We start from the raw sequence: 17,330 nt of genomic DNA, 5'->3' as shown, positions 1-17,330 counted from the left end.
TGGAACGAAATGAGGCATACATCTAACCAACATTAACTTTTGTTCTGTTCATAAAAGTCAGATATGTTAACTTATCCCAACAGTGTGTGTAGCTTAGTGTGTGGAGTGACAATGTTGCATTTCAATCATGATTTACATGTAGTTAACTTGGAAAGCTTGCATGCAAAACTAATAATTGCTCTTTTTGAGGAGGACTGTCTGAAGTCTAATTGATAGAGCAATACAACATGTTAGTAATGTAGGGGATTAATATTTTCATAAATCACACATGCCCAAACAGTCAGTCTGATGCTCTGGATGAAAGTATCCACCAAACTCTTTCATTTGTAGTTTATTAGAAATTAAAAGCAATGTAAACATTTGATATAATTTCCCTCAAGTCTGTCGACAAAACTAAAACACTCCACAGGTCTCAGTCCTACCACACTGTAGCGCTTCATACGTGCGCTGTGTTGCTGTATATTCATCAGTTAGTGTATCCTACAATTCATTTACAGTCCTGAATATTGTGACATTACAAAAATAAAATCTAAAGTCACATATTACGATGAAGATGTTTTAGTGAAGACGAACATCTGCAAAGTCAGAATGCAAAAGAAAAGTTACATGCAAGTTTTCATTTAAAAACTGAAATTTCATAATAAAAGTAGAGGGCTCAAGTGAATCTAAAGTTGATTCAAGAGCATTCCTGTTCAATACAGATGCATCCTCTAGACTTAATTCAAATATAACTATACATAAAACATCTGATCTGTAAAGTAACACTAGATTTTAAAAAGACACTTCCTGGCAGGTGATAAACATCCAACCCGAACTCTGCATTTCTGCTTGCTTAGAAAAAAACTGGATGTTAAACATCTGGACCACAACCAGATGTTTACACTCAATTCAGAATCACGTGAACCAATGCTGCATCCACTTAACTCATTATACATTTATAAAACCGTATTAAACAAACGCTGAATAGAAATATTTATCTATTCTGACAAAGCCAACACAACCTAAAAAGATTAATACTCTTGAAATGGTGACAGCATTTCAGTGCTTCATAGATCCTACTGTATATTTAACCTATAATTTCACCATTTAACATTATAAATGCCACTGCTTCATTCAATACTGTATGTGACTAAACAACAATCCATAGAGTGTGCCACCAGGACACTTTTGGACATTATTATAATAAATCTAGTTTCCATTTTATGATAGCTTTAATGTAAAGTCTACTCATGCCACCTAAAAGTTGAAGGACGTCCAACCCACAGAACAGCAGAAGGGCTCTGATTGGATAGACACGCACAACAGCGGGCCAATCAGACTGTCACCTGCTTTAAATTAAAGCTGCTTTTATTTATATTTTTTATATTGACAATAAATGACTATATGTAATCCAAAGCTAAAGGTCAGTTAATAAAGAAAGCACAAAATGGAAACTGCAAATGTTAAAGTAGAGATGGTTGTGGCTGTATATGATTGGCATTAATTAATCTTTTTAAAATTATTCTTGGGATCCAATTTTACTATTAAATAATTGATAATTTAAGCAAAAACAACTGAATTATTAATTGGGGGTATTTATTGATTGAAAAACGTTTATGACTAGTTTGAAATAGCTTTCTTAAATACATCTATTTAATTGATCATAATTAAACTCCATAAAAGTCTATAGTTATGGCACACACAAACCATTCTGGACCATGACAGAGTTTAGCAACTCTTGGTGACTTGATGATGCCGTTGGCGTGTTATTTATTCAGGGCGTGGCTTTGCAAACTCTGCCACGACTTCACCAACGTGTCCACAGAGTTTAGCAACTACATCTGCTTTTAATGTTTTGCTGAATTTAAAATCCAAAAGCACTAAATTATTAAGCACCTGCAACAACTCGCGTTGTGTCCCAAAATCAGTGAGATAAAGAAGACCGTAGACGATGTTTCATCTGGTTTAACATAACCCTGCTGTAATATGAAAGCCCTGTAGCTCCAACCAACAAACTGAATACAGTTTGAGTTTTTGGAGAAGGGAACAGATGGGATATGCACGTGCGTGCGTGCGTGCGTGCGTGCGTGCGTGCGTGCGTGCGGCGTGATTAGCTTTGGAGCGAGTACTGACTCTAGAGTCGTAGTGAGAGAAAAGGTTTTCCCCGCTGGGCTTTCTGACCACAGTGAGACATCACCCACAGTAAAGGTTAACCCTCTCCTTGATTTTATGGTGGTTATGGAGATGGAGAACCAGGAAATGAATCAAGGGAAATGCAGCGCTACCAAGCCACGGCAGAGCGATGTGCGTTACATTTTACATACAGGCTTCGGCGTAGGGGTCTGGCTTAGACGCAGAGGGGTCTGCGGGGGTATGCTTTCGATTTGACGCAGAAGCATAAAAAAGCCTTTAATATGGCTGGTTGTTACAAGGTGGAAGACCACATTATGCTGGATGTGGAAGAGAGAGAGATTAAAAAGAGTTGGTTCAAAGTTCAGGGCGTGCTGCTCGACTTAGCTGTCCTTGTGTAATGTCTGATGAAGATGGAGATAGAGTTGTTTCTTTGTCAGAAGCTGCAGTTTCTTCCTCTTGAAGTCTGTGGGCTTTTTGTACCTGAAATCCAAGAAGATACCGTATATACTTCACGTTTCAAGACACAAAAGGAATCCCTCAAAGCATTTTATTATCAGTGGACTCACAGTTCGATGACGATAGGGCCGGGTTTGATCTCGTCCATTTCCATGAAGGCAAAACATTTAGTGCTGGTAAACCTCTTTTTAGGTTTGTAGTGCTTGAATTCAAAGAAGATGGCTGCTCCTGGAAGAATGTATAGCAGGTTCAACTAAATGAATAGGACGGTTAGCATTCAATAATAAATAATTACCTACGAACTGTCTGCACACTGGCATGTCTACAGTACATCTTAGTGGTTGGCCTTTCTTATGTATTTTTATGTATATGTATATCAAAAGTCCACTGAAATGAATAGAAGTAAAAACCTATTTATTTAGTGAACTAAACTGACTCATTTATATATAATTTATTTGTTTATTTATGGATGTATTTCATAGACATATTTCAAATGTATGCATGCAGAATTATTTAAATTGTGCAAGTCATTTTTTGACGTTAGTAACAATTAAATATTATAGTGTGTCACTTTGGCTAAACTGTCAGGTGTTACCTTTTGGTAATTTCTCCACATGTTTCTGGATCTCCACGTCCACACTAAAGTGAATGTAGGTGTCTTCCTTCCTGGAGGCCACAGGTGTGTCCTGCACTGGGTTCACATCTACGCCGTTCAAATCTACGGGCAGAGAAACACAGAACACGCTCTTGGTTTTGGCAAATTACCAAGACTTCAAGGTGATGGTCACTCACTTCAGCCGCACACTTTCTTAGAAACGTGAAGGATCCGGAGCTCTTCAGAGTAGGGGAGCAGCTCCTTACCTTTGACACTAATGGTCATGTACGGGTCGATGCACTGCCCAGCATCCTTCAACCCAATTTTTTCAATCTTTAGTGTGAGTAGTGTCATCCCAGGCTCTGACGGTAACCGTGGCAACAAGGTACCTGCAGAGGACAAAAGTTACATTAATAGTTGCCATAACAATAGGTGGTGACATCACCTGGGACCAAAGAATAGCCAATAGCAAACAACATTTTCAGATGCATACGTTTTACCATACAGGCTTTAGTGTTAAGTAACCATTTGAATATTAAACACCCCCCTCCCACGGTTAGCTTCTTCTCCTCTAGAGTTTTTTTTTTGTCTTCATTAGTCTTTCTGCAAAGCTTAAACATGATAATGGGCAGTTTCAGACCATATATTTAAGATGCATTAATTTTTTTTGACACTTTCAACACAACACTGACCTATAACCATGACAAAAAGTAATGTCCGTAAACAGTTGATTATTTACACATCCAGCAGACACAGTGCAACATTAGAAGATGTATTTGTAAAACTGATGAATGTAAGTCTAATTGTGGCACTACTTATAGTTCTGTTTTTGGTCTCCACCAACTCTTGAGGGAAACATCTGACTCTTTAGCTGCTAAATGCGCTATGTTCACCAGCTAGATGCTAACTTTGTCTGTCTGCTTTGGTTTGTTTTTTTTAATCTGAAAACAGCCGTCCGCTGCCACTGGATACAAGGTTGATGAGAGCGGGGAGAACGATTCAAAACAGCAAAGCGGTCGGAATGAAACCAGGCAAGCTGAAAGATGCTGAGTGGAACGGCAGAGTCAGGTCTGGTGATCATTCTGTGTGGGTTTGTCACCGTTCAGATCACACATGGTCCTTTGATCAAAAACAAAACAATTACTGATTAGAGCCCCTCTCTTTCTTCTACTGTTAAAAAGCTGGTATACATAATATGTGATTTTGAAGACCTTGGAAATAACAGTTTGAATGTAGTTATAACTTATAAAAACTATTGCTATTAAGAAAGTTGGTTTTATTTACTAAAATTGTTTTTCTTTACTTTTTAGCACAGTGGTAGATATGCGTTTAACTTGGAATTCGAACAGGGGCGCCCTGATAGCTCAGTTGGTAGAGCGGGTGTCCATATGTAGAGGTTTACTCCTCGACGCAGCGGGCCGGGGTTCGACTCTGACCTGCGGGCCTTTGCTGCGTGTCATTCCCCCTCTCTCTCTCCCCTTTCATTTCTTCAGCTGTCCTGTCATTAAAGGCCTAAATGCCCAAAAAATTATCTTTAAAAAAAAAAAGAATACAAACAGAGCTTTCATGTTTCTGCTTTTCAGAAAGATCAATAAAAGAAATTCTCCATAGAAATGTAGATTGTTAAGCCAAAGCTAGTGGAACAGAGGCTGTCTTATTAACAAGTCTAAGAGGCCAAGAGTCTAAAGGTACTAAATCTACACACATTTACTCCACAGTCAAAAAGAAGCATTGGATTCTAAAATGAACTCTGAATGGTACGCTTCTTTAGTCACACTTTTGTCAATTCAGCAACAAGCTGTGTATTACCACTGAAAGGCTTTGATAAAATCCCATCTGCCATGCAGAAGGGAACAAATTCAAGTGTTTGTTGATAAAAGGCCGTACCTTGCGGAGCTGCAAATGAAGCAGGCAGGAATGAGCGATGAAGCCATGCACAGAACCGACAGAAAGAAACAAAAAGACACAGTCACACAGCCCTCCTAAACAGGACAACGTGACCCAACAAACCAAAAATCCCTCCAACAGCGGGTGTGTTTGATGAACTGTTATAGACTTGTGCACAGTACCGGGGGCTCTCGGGGGGAACGCTTCTGTAGATCCAGCTCCTGCAGCAGCATCCTCCTCCTCCTCTTCCTCCAGCTCCAGGTTCTCCTCTTCACCTGGAGCCAGGACTTTCCTGACAGAGAGGAAAGGCAGATTTTAATCACTTCATCTAAACATTCGATAACTTCAATGCTCACGCAGGCATATCTGTAAAATACAAACTCAACACCATGAGATGTTTAGTGGTGGATATTTACCTTAAGGGCACTGGCTGTACATCAAAGGGAAATTCTTTGTTGTAGGTCAGAATATTTTGAATTACTGTAAAAAAAAAAAAAAAGGAGGAAGATCAGAAAACCCAGTCAGGACAGGAGGATTAATAAGTAGATGTTTAACTCCCAGTCGCTACACTTACTGGTTTCCAGTTTCTTCAGCTCTTCTAACTTGAAGTCTTCTTTTGACTGTGTGCACTACAGAAGAACAGACACATTCAATACTCTACCTTCCATTACATTACATGTCGTTTAGCCGACGCAACTATGGGTTAAGTGTCTTGCTCAGGGACACATTGGTAGGCATGTGTCATATCTACTGAGCAATCACCACTGACTTCTTTAGAAGAGGGAATTTATGAGAGAAAATGCTTTTGCTTTGACTTTTTTTGCTGAAATGACCTGAAGAAGAGATTTTTTAAGGCTGATTTTTGCTTTTTGTATGTGTGTATTTAAGTGAAGGACACTGCACTTGACTTAAGATTTTCTCCTATCTGCCTTTATCAGGGTGGTTGAAGGCGGAATATCCAAATATTTGAATGAAGTCTGGTGTACTGGAGAAGAGTTGCAAATCAGCACTGAGAAGGGATTGGACTCATGACTTCACTATTTAACTTATTGATTCTCATAATTATGTGTATGTGTTTTTGATTGTTTTCAACAACGGTCAGTCAACATTTGTGGTTTTTAGAATTTGCCTCGTGAATATTTGGATTTGACTTGACTATTTCTAAAAATCCAGATATCCCACATATTTCATACAGAATGGAAAACAATGACAGACACCTGCAAACTGGCACTTCTCATCTCCAGGCATGTTGCAATCTTTCCTAAAGTTTTCTAAGAAATGAAAAAAGAAATTGTTAGTTTATGCAGAATACTTGACTCCCCGGTCCAGAAGTTAAAGAAAGATGTAATAATTACCTTCTGCTCCTCTGTGAAGTCTGCTGAATTTGCTGACTGGACCTCTTTTTGTAGTTGTCTCGCTAAACTAAATAACACAGAAGTGTGTTAATGCTTTGCTGAAACACTTCTAACACTTCTAAGGTGACTTAATGTTGCATATTTTTGCGCCCCCTTCCGGCCAAAAAGAAAACGGTGTCTGGATCTACATTTAACATTATTAGTGCAATTTCATACAATACAATAATAACTTGACAAATCTGATCACATCTTTAAAAAAATGTATAAAGACTATAAACTGTCTGAAATCAGGAAACATTCTTCACTAAACAGATGAAAAACCACGCAAAAGAATGAGAGGGTGTGGCTGACTTTTTCTCAATTCTCTGAGGGAACATTGGCCCCGTTTCTGCACTGCATGACACATCATGAAACACACTGCCTGCAGTTATGGATGATTTCCCCATGACAGGCTTTATGAAAACACTCTCCCCTCAACTCAAACTGGTGGTGAATGAACATGGGGTGCAACACACACACACACACACACACACACACACACACACACACACACACACACACCACACACACACACCACACACACACACACACACACACACACACACACACACACACACAGACTCTGCTGCCTCTGCAACAACTGCCACATCACGTCATGGATGGGTAGGGTTTGTTTACTGGCGGAGGAGCTCACTGACAGCACAGAGGCTAAAACTTCTTACGAAGCACCGGCATGCACCTACCGTCTCCTACATGCTGTTGTCTCCCTGCACATTTAAGGATTAAACGGTAAAAGAAAAAAGCATGTCGCCTAGGAAGATAAACCATGCTGTGTGGAGAGAGGCAGGATACACATGTTGAATGCAACTTACATTTGGTACTCATCTATAGCCTCCACTAACTGTCCCCACGAGTCAAAGTCTGTGCCTTTCCTAAAACTGGCGTGCCATTTCTGAATAGTCTTGTTGACATCAGACATGTTGGCGGGGCGGATACTCGCGGAGCTCTCAGGGCAGCATAGCCGGGGAGGAGGTTCATCTACGAGGGTTCGGCAGCGTCGTCAGCCCTGTTATTTGCTGTCCAGAGCCGCGCGGATAGGGAGACACCAGTGACACCCCGACCAAGCCCTTTCAGCCTGCTCACGCCAATATCGCATCCGCAAGAGAAAGGAAGTCCCGCCCGAATATCGGGGTGCGCGCGTTTTAGGACGCGGGGTCGCTTGAGTGGACGGAAACTGAATGTCTGTATTGTGTGCGTCTATGGATGGTAGATGCATAGATGGTAGTAAACTGCTGAGGAAAAATGGTAATTTCATTTAAAGGCGCAATCAGTATTTTTGTAAATTCCCTGCAGTTTATGCGAGAGATTACAGCTGCATTAATGTGAAAACAAAATTTATTATACATTAGTTAAATGTAGTAGAGTAAAAGCTACACTATTTTACTCTGAAATGTAATGAAGTAGAAGTATAAAGTAGGATAAAATGTAATTAGGTTATTGGAATTACGTGAAGTGTCCGTGCAGTAACTTATTTGTAAACTGTGTAACGTTTAATTGCAATGTTTTTTTATTTAGAAAATATAGATTATTATTCATGTATTGCTAAATTGATTAATAAATATTTCTATAATTTAGCACTTTTAAATAGCTTTCTTTCTATTATAGCTATTATGTTCTTTTTTGTTGCATTTTGAAAATAGGCTTTATTTTTTACTTATTTTTAAATGTAATCTATTTCGTTTTTAATTTACATGTCATTTTAAACACATTATTTATATGTGACATTTGTATTTTACACTCTAGCTTGTCAATTTTGATGGAATTTTATAACAAAACAATTGATTGGGACAATGCGTTTTATTTTTAGGTTTGAAAAAGCAAAGACTCAATCAGTTAATGAGATATGTTTTAAAATCTTTTCATTTTAATGGCAACAGGAAACGATCAGTACAACTCATGTAACGCCTTTATTTTGAAAGCAAACAAAACGGTTTCCGGTTTCGCCCGGTCACTCTTCAGTTTGACACCGTAGCAAAACGTTAGCCATGGAGGAACAACAGATGATTTTCAGGTCGTATTAGCCTCTGACAGAATGAGATAAGATGGACACTGTAACGACAGATTCGTCTGCAGCTGAGGAAGATGACAGTTCAGACTCAGAGGTTTTATGTTTGATGAGAGTTGGAAGAAATTCAGACTGGCTTCGCTTGTTCGAAAACACTGAGGTGCATTTTGCTAATGCTAGCTAGCTAGCTAACCAGCTATATTTGCTTTACATTAACCCTGACACTTGCTTAAGTTTAAGATTTTTCACTTAAAGTATATTTATCAATCATGGTTAATTGTTTGTTTACTTTAGCTTGTCGTTATCGAAGTGTATCTATATGTTATAATGAACCGCACAGATGGCTAACAGTCTGTTTGACCTGTTGTTTTTGACTGTCCAGATCACTATAGGACGTGGTGTGGATGTAACCCACCAGTTGTTGTCTCCAAGTTGTCCCCTGATGATCTCCAGAATGCATTGTACATTCAAGCAAAGGGAAGATGGCAAGTGGACAGTGACCGACAAGAACGTAATATTACATTATTTATTATGATTTATGTTTGATTGATTTTGCTGTTTACAGAATATGATTTATTGCTAATTATGTAATAATTACAACGATTTGTCTTAGTGATTGGTGCATTGACATTGATAAACATATTAAAAGGAATATAAACAATAAAGCAAAGTACTGCAACAGACAAGGACATACATATAGAAATGTTGCAGTCTTGATATGTTTAGCTTAAATTAAATGACTGCATTGGTAAGGACTCATTCCCTTCTTCAGGTAAGGGATGAGTACTTACCCCAAGTGAAGGAGTTTAAATACCTTGGGGTCTTATTCGTGAGTGAGGGGACCATGGAGCGGGAGATTGTTCGGATAATCGGCGCAGCGGGGGCGGTATTACATTCCATTTATCACACTGTTGTGACAAAAAGAGAGCTGAGGTAGAGGGCAAAGCTGTTGAGCTACCGGTCAGTTTTCATTCCTACCCTCACCTATGGTCATGAAGGCTGGGTCATGACTGAAAGAACAAGATCCAAGGTACAAGCGGCCAAAATGGGTTTCTCCCTAAGAGATAAGGTGAGAATCTCAGTCATCCGTGAGGAGCTCGGAGTAGAGCCGTTGCTCCTTCGCGTTGAAAGGAGCCAGTTGAGGTGGTTCGGGCATCTGGTAAGGATGCCTCCTGGGGGCCTCCCTAGGGAGGTGTTCCAGGCACATCCAGCTGGGAGGAGGCCACGGGGAAGACCCAGGACTAGGTGGAGGGATTATATCTCCAACCTGCCCTGGGAACGCCTCGGGATCCCCCAGTCAGAGCTGGTTGATGTGGCTCGGGAAAGGGAAGTCTGGGGTCCCCTGCTGGAGCTGCTGCTACCCCCGCGACCCGAGACCGGATAAGCGGACAAAGATTGATGTATAAATGACTGCATTGTATAAAGAAAACATCAACAACTTCAGTGATAAACATATAGTTAAATTAATACATATCTAACCGTGTCAATCAAAACTAAACATAGAATTTATATTATGATTATTATATTCAACTGCAGCTGATAAAGTAAGTGTTGCTTTTTTTCCTTCAGAGTCTCAACGGTGTGTGGGTGAATGGAAACCGCATACCCGCTGAAGAAGCCCATCAGCTGAGGCTCGGAGACTCCATACAACTTGGTGTTCCTGTAATTGGAACCGAAGTGGAGTTTGACTACATCCTCGTTCAGCGGCCCCTCAAAGACATTAAATTTTACCTGGCAAAGGGACACAGAGAGGGCGCTAAAGCAGCCCATGTTGCCAAAAAGCCCAAAAGGAAGTGGACCGCGGAAGAAGTTGAGCCGTCTACCTCAAAGCCCAAGCTCTACCGCTGCTCCTCTGCAGACAAGTCATTTGCAAAGCCCTGCCCTCTGTCACCAGTGAAACGGCAGCAGAGGCTCAGTCACACCCAGCCAGAGGAAACTGGACCCAGCAGACACGTCCAGGAAGTAGACCGGCCCTCAGATAGCTCCAGCAGTCCGTGTGACCTGGACAACTTGCAGATGTAAGCCCCAGTTTCCGCCTCTCATGTATTGTCATTATTCTCATCAAAGATATGTCCATCAAGACCTTTAAAAAAAAAATTATTTATGTTTGCAGGTACAGCCAGAACATCCTGATGCTGAGGGAGCAGGTGGACGACACCCAGAGGCAGGTAGCATCGCTGGGGGGAGAGCCCCGGCAGGCTGACCCACTCAGAGAGGAGCATGTCAGGGAGCTGCGGGGTCAGCTTGAGACGCTCCGAGCCAAGATGCACCGGATGGAGACGTTAGAGAAGTCCTTTAGTGAAACCAAGAGGCAGCTAGAGGTGAGAGGTGTTTCAGTAACTTCTTTCATACATAATAATATGCACATCAGATGCAACTGCTTCTGATGTGCAGACTCGAGAGCACTGCCTTTCTTAAAACGTTTGCTAGGTATGCATCCTGTTTGTCTATTACACACTAGTAACCGTAGCACTGTCATCTTTTCTTTCTGAACAAGTTCTGTATGAATGATACTGTTTTATGTATTTAGGCACAGAAAACACAGCAACAAGAGGAGCTTTTGAAGAAACAGTTGGAAGAAGCCTTGCAAGAGGTATGTGGCATACAACTGGAGCTTTTATTTATTGTTACACCACTAATACAAACAAACAGACGCAGGATCCATAGTGTCAACATGTGTTATGTGTCTTAAACATGTTAAAATGGTTTATTTCAGAGTGCTTTTGTATGCATTCATTTGATTAACTTTTTTTTTTAAGTAGTAATTTATTAAACTGTTTTTAACATCCTTAGCAAAAGAAGGTAATAGACGAACTTGCTCTTTCTCGGGAAGGCTTTGAGGAGATTCTCTTGGCCAAAAACAAAGAACTGGAAGTGACAAAGGTACGACAATATTCAAAGTGGTTTAAGCATGCTTTGGATATTGCATCAGAAAACTTTATTAATTTATTTTTGCAGGAGGAGAAAGAAAAAGCGAGGGCCCAAAAAGAGGAAGTAGTTACACAGGTGACTGAAGTTCTGGAGAACGAGCTTCAGTGCATCATCTGCTCCGAGCTCTTCATTGAGGTACAGTAGTGTCAAGAGTCAGTTTAGTATTATATTGGAATTCAGGTCCTTTTTAACTCTTCTCATCTGCTGGATTTGATTTCTACAGATCTTTGACTCTGGTTCGACAGCTACAAAAAACTTAATACAGCAATTATGACACAGTGATGAAACTATATAAAACTGTAGTTTTTAGTTTTTTCTTTGAGGTGCTTCAGAAGATATCACACTTAACTTTTTTATTTGTATTGTTTTATTTGTATTGATATTGTCTACAGGCAGTCATCTTGAACTGCGCTCACAGCTTCTGCAGTCACTGCATCAAGCAGTGGCGCAAAAAGAAAGATGAGTGTCCCATCTGCCGACGGGCCATCCAGTCCCAGACCCGCTGTCTGGCCCTGGACAACTGCATCGACAGCATGGTGGAAAACCTGAGCCTGGACATGAAGTCGAGGCGCCAGACGCTGATTACTGAGAGGAAAGGTGAGAGGTGCGTTATCTTCAACAGTGTCAACAGTGTTGTAGTTAATACAGTTAAAACAATTAGCTGTTTTTTTTACAAACAAACCGTCCCAGGGAAGTATACCAAGTGAAACTGGACCAAAATCTGTCCCACTTGGAGGTTTTACATACTTGAGCAGTAGTAGTAGTGTGCACATCCCCACTGGTGTGGTGCAGGGCAAAACAATTAATTGTCTTATTTACTTTGCTGCAAAACACAATAAATCAATCTTCCTCAAGCTAATATGCCTAATAGGAGAATTAGCAGAGTGCGGTCATCTCATTCTTTTCAGGTTTTACATACTTGGCATAACACTATGCTTCTACTTTGAAAGAATACTGAAACATTGACCCAATCAGACAAGCACTATTAGAATATTAAACTAGATATGTTATCATACAAATATCAAGATAATGCTTTGCTACTTATTATAATATGCCCTTCCTAACCCTATGCCTGCAGCAGTTATCTGGACATTATGTTTTTTAGGAGTTTTTGTTCCACTGTGATTCACTTCATCTCACTCAAATTATAACTAGAGAACACACCTCAAACTGCAGTATGTGACAGTGGTGTAGCTTACTCAGTCGGGATCACACTCATGCACAAGTTGCCTCATGGATGACCCATAGAGCATTAATATCTGACTGACACTGTACTTACTAGCAACGGTGTGCCGTGCCACATTCTTCAGATCAAATGACCAGAGAGCCTTGACATTCTCAGTGAATAATAACGGTCCTCTCGCCTTCAGCAGTACCCACTGAAGTGTTGTGGTGTGGCGAAGCTGCTCACAAGCTCTAAAATAAATGTGTTTTTTAAGGTGTTCAAAGTGTATTTACACTCACTGCTTCATCCTGTACTTAATAGACTATTTCAAAATTTGCTTGTTGGTGTTTGGTCCAAAGTATAGTGTAAATTTCAAACACAAGGTGGCAGTACAATGAGGCTGATTCATGTCTCTTTTTTTCTGTTGTGTGATATTATTTTGGAAACGTGAATTGACAGTTAAAATAAAATGTAGTCCACCATAAAAAAAGCAGTATGTAGCATTGAAATACTGTTACTATGAATATTAGGTGTGATGGTATTGAAACGGAGCCTGCAATCTCCGATCAACAAAGGAGGAAAATAAAATGTACGTGACCCACTTAGTGAATATATTTAAGGTTATTGACCAGAATACAGATACACAGTGTTTGATTTGTAATTGGGTAAGAAAACTGTATTTCCAGTTCACCTTTCACAACCACATTTACAAAATGCTTCACAAATATGCGTACAAGTACAATAACAAAAAATACAAACAACAAAGCAAATGTGGCACTGATTTAGCTGAAGATACTGAGGAGATTTCTTTGCTACGTTTGAGCTAAAACAATAAAAGCAAGACCCCTGATACTCCTGAGCCTTGAACGTACAACCTTTAATAGGATTTGGTTGCCAGACTTGTTGTGTCTGGACTACCCTGACATTTTTTGGGAAGGGAAAACCAACCAGTAATTGCTTCAGCTAACAAGTACTGCCTGTGTAGCCGAAGCGGGCTTATTGCCAGTAGATCCCTCATTTACGGTGCTGCTGTAAATACTCACTAGAGCTCCAAATGTGTATTTATCTGCAGCTAAAAATACTCTCCAACAAATACACTATTAACTCCTACTACAGAAAAAAAAAATGAAACTACATTTTTGTGACCCAAGAGATACATCTTCAGTGGGATGAAATGGGGTTGGGGCCGAGAGCCGCAGACAGGGTAGGGAAGTCGGTATTAAGTAAGTGTTGAGAGACAAACTGAGGGAAGATGCTGCGCCTTCAATTGTCTGCCAAGAAAATCTCTCATGGTTTTCTTTTTCTGGGTTTCCCTGCAGCGGACTGCGCTCAGGTGATGGTGATCCATGATGACGACAGCAGCAGGAGCAGCGATAGCGACAGCAGTATGGTGTCCATTGATAGTAGCCTGAGCTCTGTGGTCTCTCTGGACACAGACAGTAGCATCCACTTGGACTCCAGTCCGCCCTTCAGTGGTTTCTCTGATGAAAGTGTTGATGAGTTTGATGATTAGCCCTTTTCTCCTGTGGGCTGTAACATGAATCTGGCTTTTTTTTTTTTTTGGTGTGGTTTGCATTTCCTGGATTGTTCTTGGATAGTACGCAAAGTTTGGTCTCATCATGAATCCATTAACCAGATTCAGCTAAGGTTTGTGTTGTCTTTTCTTTTTTTTTCTTTTTTTTTTTTTGTAAAATGATCAGTTGTCTTTATTTTTAACAAAAGGAATAAAGTTTCTTCATATGTATTTTTTTTACAGTCACATGTTGACTTTGTCCAAGCATTGATTCATTGTGTTTATGGATCTAAGGAACTAATAAACAACAAATAAATCAGAAGTCCCATCTGCTACAAATAGATTCAATAGGACCTGACCTTTTGTCAGAGAGGGAGAGAAGGGCAGACAGACAACAGACCTCTGCTGGGAGTGAAAGCAGCATAACGGATCTTTTGTTTTTAGCTGTATTAGCGGCATGACTTTGTGAATGGCTATTTCGGTCTGTGGTACTCAGAGGAACCTCTGACTTTTGGTGTAGCGCCACCAGCAGGTCAACATTTTCTCTTGTCCTGTGAACTATTTCAATATCTACTAGATTAAAAAAAAACATGACTTTTAAATGTTTTAACTTTTCATTTTCTGACCGAATACCAGCACAACTGACATCCCTATCAGACTCAGCTGTTTTGATTTAATTGAAAGTTAGCATTTTCTGTTATGCTAACACACTGAGCTAGCATTAAGCTCAATGCACCACTTTACAGAAGTGCAGCCTCACAGACATGCAAGGATGGCTGTAGACCTTTTCTTCCTCATACATTATTACTGCAGAACATTTTTCATGGCTTTAATGTTTTTTTGTAGCTTTCAGTCAGAGATTTGGTGTCATTTTAAATAAAAATGAACTTGAACACTTGAAACTTGCTCAAGATCCATCGCAGTGAACACCACATGAATAGTTATATTGTAAACAAAAGCTATTATTAGTACTGGATATTGTGATGGGGTGTGTACTTATATGCAAAAATATTGGTGTGGTGCTTAAATCCTTTATTTGTGGATTTCCCTTAATCTACAGTAGAAACAACCTGCCAAGTTTAATGTTAGAAAACAACAAAAAAAGGCCAATTGTTTAAGAAAGATGAATAATAATGTGATGATTCTATAAATATGTATAACAAGAACATGGCCAAACTCAGTGAACCACCAAAGAGGTTTTTCATTGTTGTCATTTCATGTATTTCAGTGATGCACTGCTTTCTGTTCATCCATATGCCCATCTGGGAGTTGCCTCGCCTGGCACACGCTGCTTTGCTGAAAGACTCCTGGGCCAAGCATTAATCCCTCCCATTGGCAACACTCAAGAGTGTACCTCGCATCTTGCTGGTTTTGACTTACATAAACAAACACTCAATGCTTTTTACTCATGAGATAATATGAGAAATGTTCAGTAAGTTTACTTTGCCAGTAAGCAAAAGCTGAGTTGTAGGCTTGGTATTTTTTATTTAAGGCTATTTTCTTCAGTCAGTTTGCATGACAAAATGAAGTTTCATGTAAAATACAGCAAAGGGTATCACTTCATGAAGGGCTGTCATTCATGCCAATAATCTGATGCTTTATATTAAGCCTTAAAAGTTAACGGCATTGTTGCTATTTGGAAAATAAAGCTACAGTAACTTCATCAATATAACACATTTAGTCAACAGTCACTACTGTAGTGGGCATCACCTTCAAAAATAGGTTTTACACCTTTGAAAGAAACTTCAATTTGTAAAAATCTTTCATCTTTAGGTAACTACACACATGTTGTGTTGCCTAGCAACTAATGCAACAGCTCCTTGGGCTGTGAAAGCAAATGGAAGTGCGGTGGCACTGGCCTCAACAATGAGATGAAGCACTGTGTGTCTTCGTACTGTAGATAGATGAAAGTGGTACTGCGTTTGTCTGTAAATCCTCTGCTTGTGTTGCACCAGAGGACTATGGCCTTTAATTGTGCCATAAATAATCACTGCATGCATCCAATACTCCAATATCCTTATGAAATACCCTGCACTTACTAAGATGTATGAGCCAATGTCCCGTCAGGTTATTTAATGGCATTCTATTAAGGAGTAAGCTGGATTTCGGGTGTCATATGTGACCATGTAAACATCCTAAGCTTTTTATTTCCAATGTTCTATAAGAATTATGTAATTTGGTGCTATGAAGAAAATTGTGAGAGTGAGAGTTTAGTTGGGTGTGTTTAAACCTTGACAGCGTTCATGCTGGCTCACTGTCACACTGGTTTACTGGGAATAGAATGGAGCCATTGTTCATGTTAATAGTAACACCTTTGACAAGCCACGTCAGCTGAGGAAAAGACCTGTTTATATGAAAGAGCTGCTCTACTTAACTTTACCTGGGTTAAACAGAATTACAGAGGACTGGTTTTCAGACCTGTACTTTACAATTGGAATTAACTGCAAAATAACTTTAAAAATATAATTATTGATATTTTTTATACTTGTGAATGTTAGAATTTGTGTCTATGTGTGTGATGACAGTTGTGTGACTGTGAATGTTCCTGTTTTGATGTTGTATAGATTTAATCTTAACTCTTGTACAAGATACATTGATCTTAATTAGACTTTCTGGATATATCAAACTTAAAAATAAGTAAACTATCCGTCCTTATAGATTATAGTTGGAAACTTAATCCTCCATCATGTTGATGTATATGCTTTATTGTATACATTTTTTTTTAATCTTTTTGTATGTTTAACTAACCTTAACTGACTAAAACACATATAATACATATAATCAGGACTGTAGCTATTGAAGACACGGAGGTCATGAATTCAGAGATTATTATATGTAATTATAAAACTTGTACATGGTGGAAATTTTTTAGGCTGATTCCACTATTTTATATTATATTTCATCCCCCATCTTTCTCCCCCTTCCATGCCTATCCACTGTATCTATGTAATGAAGGAAAAGCCCCCGAAATAATCTTTAAAAAAATAAATTAGCTAAAATTTGAAAAATAAAGACTTTATTTGTTTTTTGGTGGTGGTCCAACTTTCTAGAAACGAGACTATCGCAGGGATTTCAACTCATGACCTCAGTATTTATATAATTCTGGCTATGGTCCTGTGTATAATCAGTACACAATGACATTCATTCGTCTTCTCCAGCAAGCTTCCCATTCATTCATACTTTCACATACAGGTATCAGCTACTTTTTAGGAAATTTCAGGAAATGACAGCTGGATCAGGCAGCCTCATGC

The 17,330-nt window shown here is 39.4% G+C and overlaps 2 protein-coding genes across 5 annotated transcripts; one reads left to right on the top strand and one right to left on the bottom strand.

Moving 5' to 3' along the window:
- Positions 1–314: 314 nt before the first annotated feature.
- aida (axin interactor, dorsalization associated) lies at positions 315–7,590 on the bottom strand. 2 transcript variants are annotated; one of them, XM_032543110.1, is made up of 11 exons: positions 7,278–7,590; positions 6,406–6,472; positions 6,268–6,321; positions 5,625–5,679; positions 5,467–5,530; positions 5,233–5,342; positions 5,051–5,059; positions 3,430–3,552; positions 3,164–3,286; positions 2,679–2,796; positions 315–2,592 (listed from the first exon to the last, which is right to left on the bottom strand). In XM_032543110.1, the coding sequence occupies exons 1-11, from the start codon at positions 7,382–7,384 to the stop codon at positions 2,493–2,495; spliced, it is 930 nt and encodes a 309-aa protein (XP_032399001.1). In that variant the 5' UTR covers positions 7,385–7,590; the 3' UTR covers positions 315–2,492. The 2 variants fall into 2 exon arrangements, with proteins under 2 accessions (XP_032399001.1, XP_032399002.1); XM_032543111.1 differs by lacking the exon at positions 5,051–5,059 and having other exon boundaries at positions 7,278–7,589.
- rnf8 (ring finger protein 8, E3 ubiquitin protein ligase) lies at positions 7,228–14,981 on the top strand. Of its 3 annotated transcripts, XM_032543100.1 has the most exons (10): positions 7,228–7,238; positions 8,449–8,630; positions 8,853–8,981; positions 10,040–10,488; positions 10,584–10,791; positions 11,001–11,063; positions 11,264–11,353; positions 11,429–11,536; positions 11,794–11,998; positions 13,886–14,079. In XM_032543100.1, exons 2-10 carry the CDS (start codon positions 8,508–8,510, stop codon positions 14,077–14,079), a joined length of 1,569 nt encoding a protein of 522 aa, XP_032398991.1. In that variant the 5' UTR covers positions 7,228–7,238; positions 8,449–8,507. The 3 variants fall into 3 exon arrangements, with proteins under 3 accessions (XP_032398991.1, XP_032398992.1, XP_032398993.1); XM_032543101.1 differs by lacking the exon at positions 7,228–7,238 and having other exon boundaries at positions 8,369–8,630; positions 13,886–14,981; XM_032543102.1 differs by lacking the exon at positions 7,228–7,238 and having other exon boundaries at positions 8,369–8,630; positions 11,794–12,005; positions 13,886–14,981.
- The last annotated feature ends 2,349 nt before the right edge of the window (positions 14,982–17,330 follow it).

Source organism: Etheostoma spectabile, chromosome 18 (assembly GCF_008692095.1).
Source record: "Etheostoma spectabile isolate EspeVRDwgs_2016 chromosome 18, UIUC_Espe_1.0, whole genome shotgun sequence".
NCBI lineage: Eukaryota > Metazoa > Chordata > Actinopteri > Perciformes > Percidae > Etheostoma > Etheostoma spectabile.
Note: the sequence above shows the minus strand (reverse complement) of the source record. Positions and strands in the feature narration are given on the sequence as shown.

Bases quoted from the DNA above. Each gene is read 5' to 3' on its own strand.
- rnf8 (XM_032543101.1), top strand. From the start codon at position 8,508: ATGGACACTGTAACGACAGATTCGTCTGCAGCTGAGGAAGATGACAGT. The intron at 8,631-8,852 runs GTGCATTTTGCT...TTGACTGTCCAG, and splicing joins GCTTGTTCGAAAACACTGAG to ATCACTATAGGACGTGGTGT. The intron at 11,537-11,793 runs GTACAGTAGTGT...TATTGTCTACAG, and splicing joins GCTCCGAGCTCTTCATTGAG to GCAGTCATCTTGAACTGCGC.
- aida (XM_032543110.1), bottom strand. From the start codon at position 7,384: ATGTCTGATGTCAACAAGACTATTCAGAAATGGCACGCCAGTTTTAGG. The intron at 5,343-5,466 runs GTAAATATCCAC...CCTCTCTGTCAG, and splicing joins GTACAGCCAGTGCCCTTAAG to GAAAGTCCTGGCTCCAGGTG. The intron at 2,593-2,678 runs GTGAGTCCACTG...CTTGGATTTCAG, and splicing joins GGCCCTATCGTCATCGAACT to GTACAAAAAGCCCACAGACT.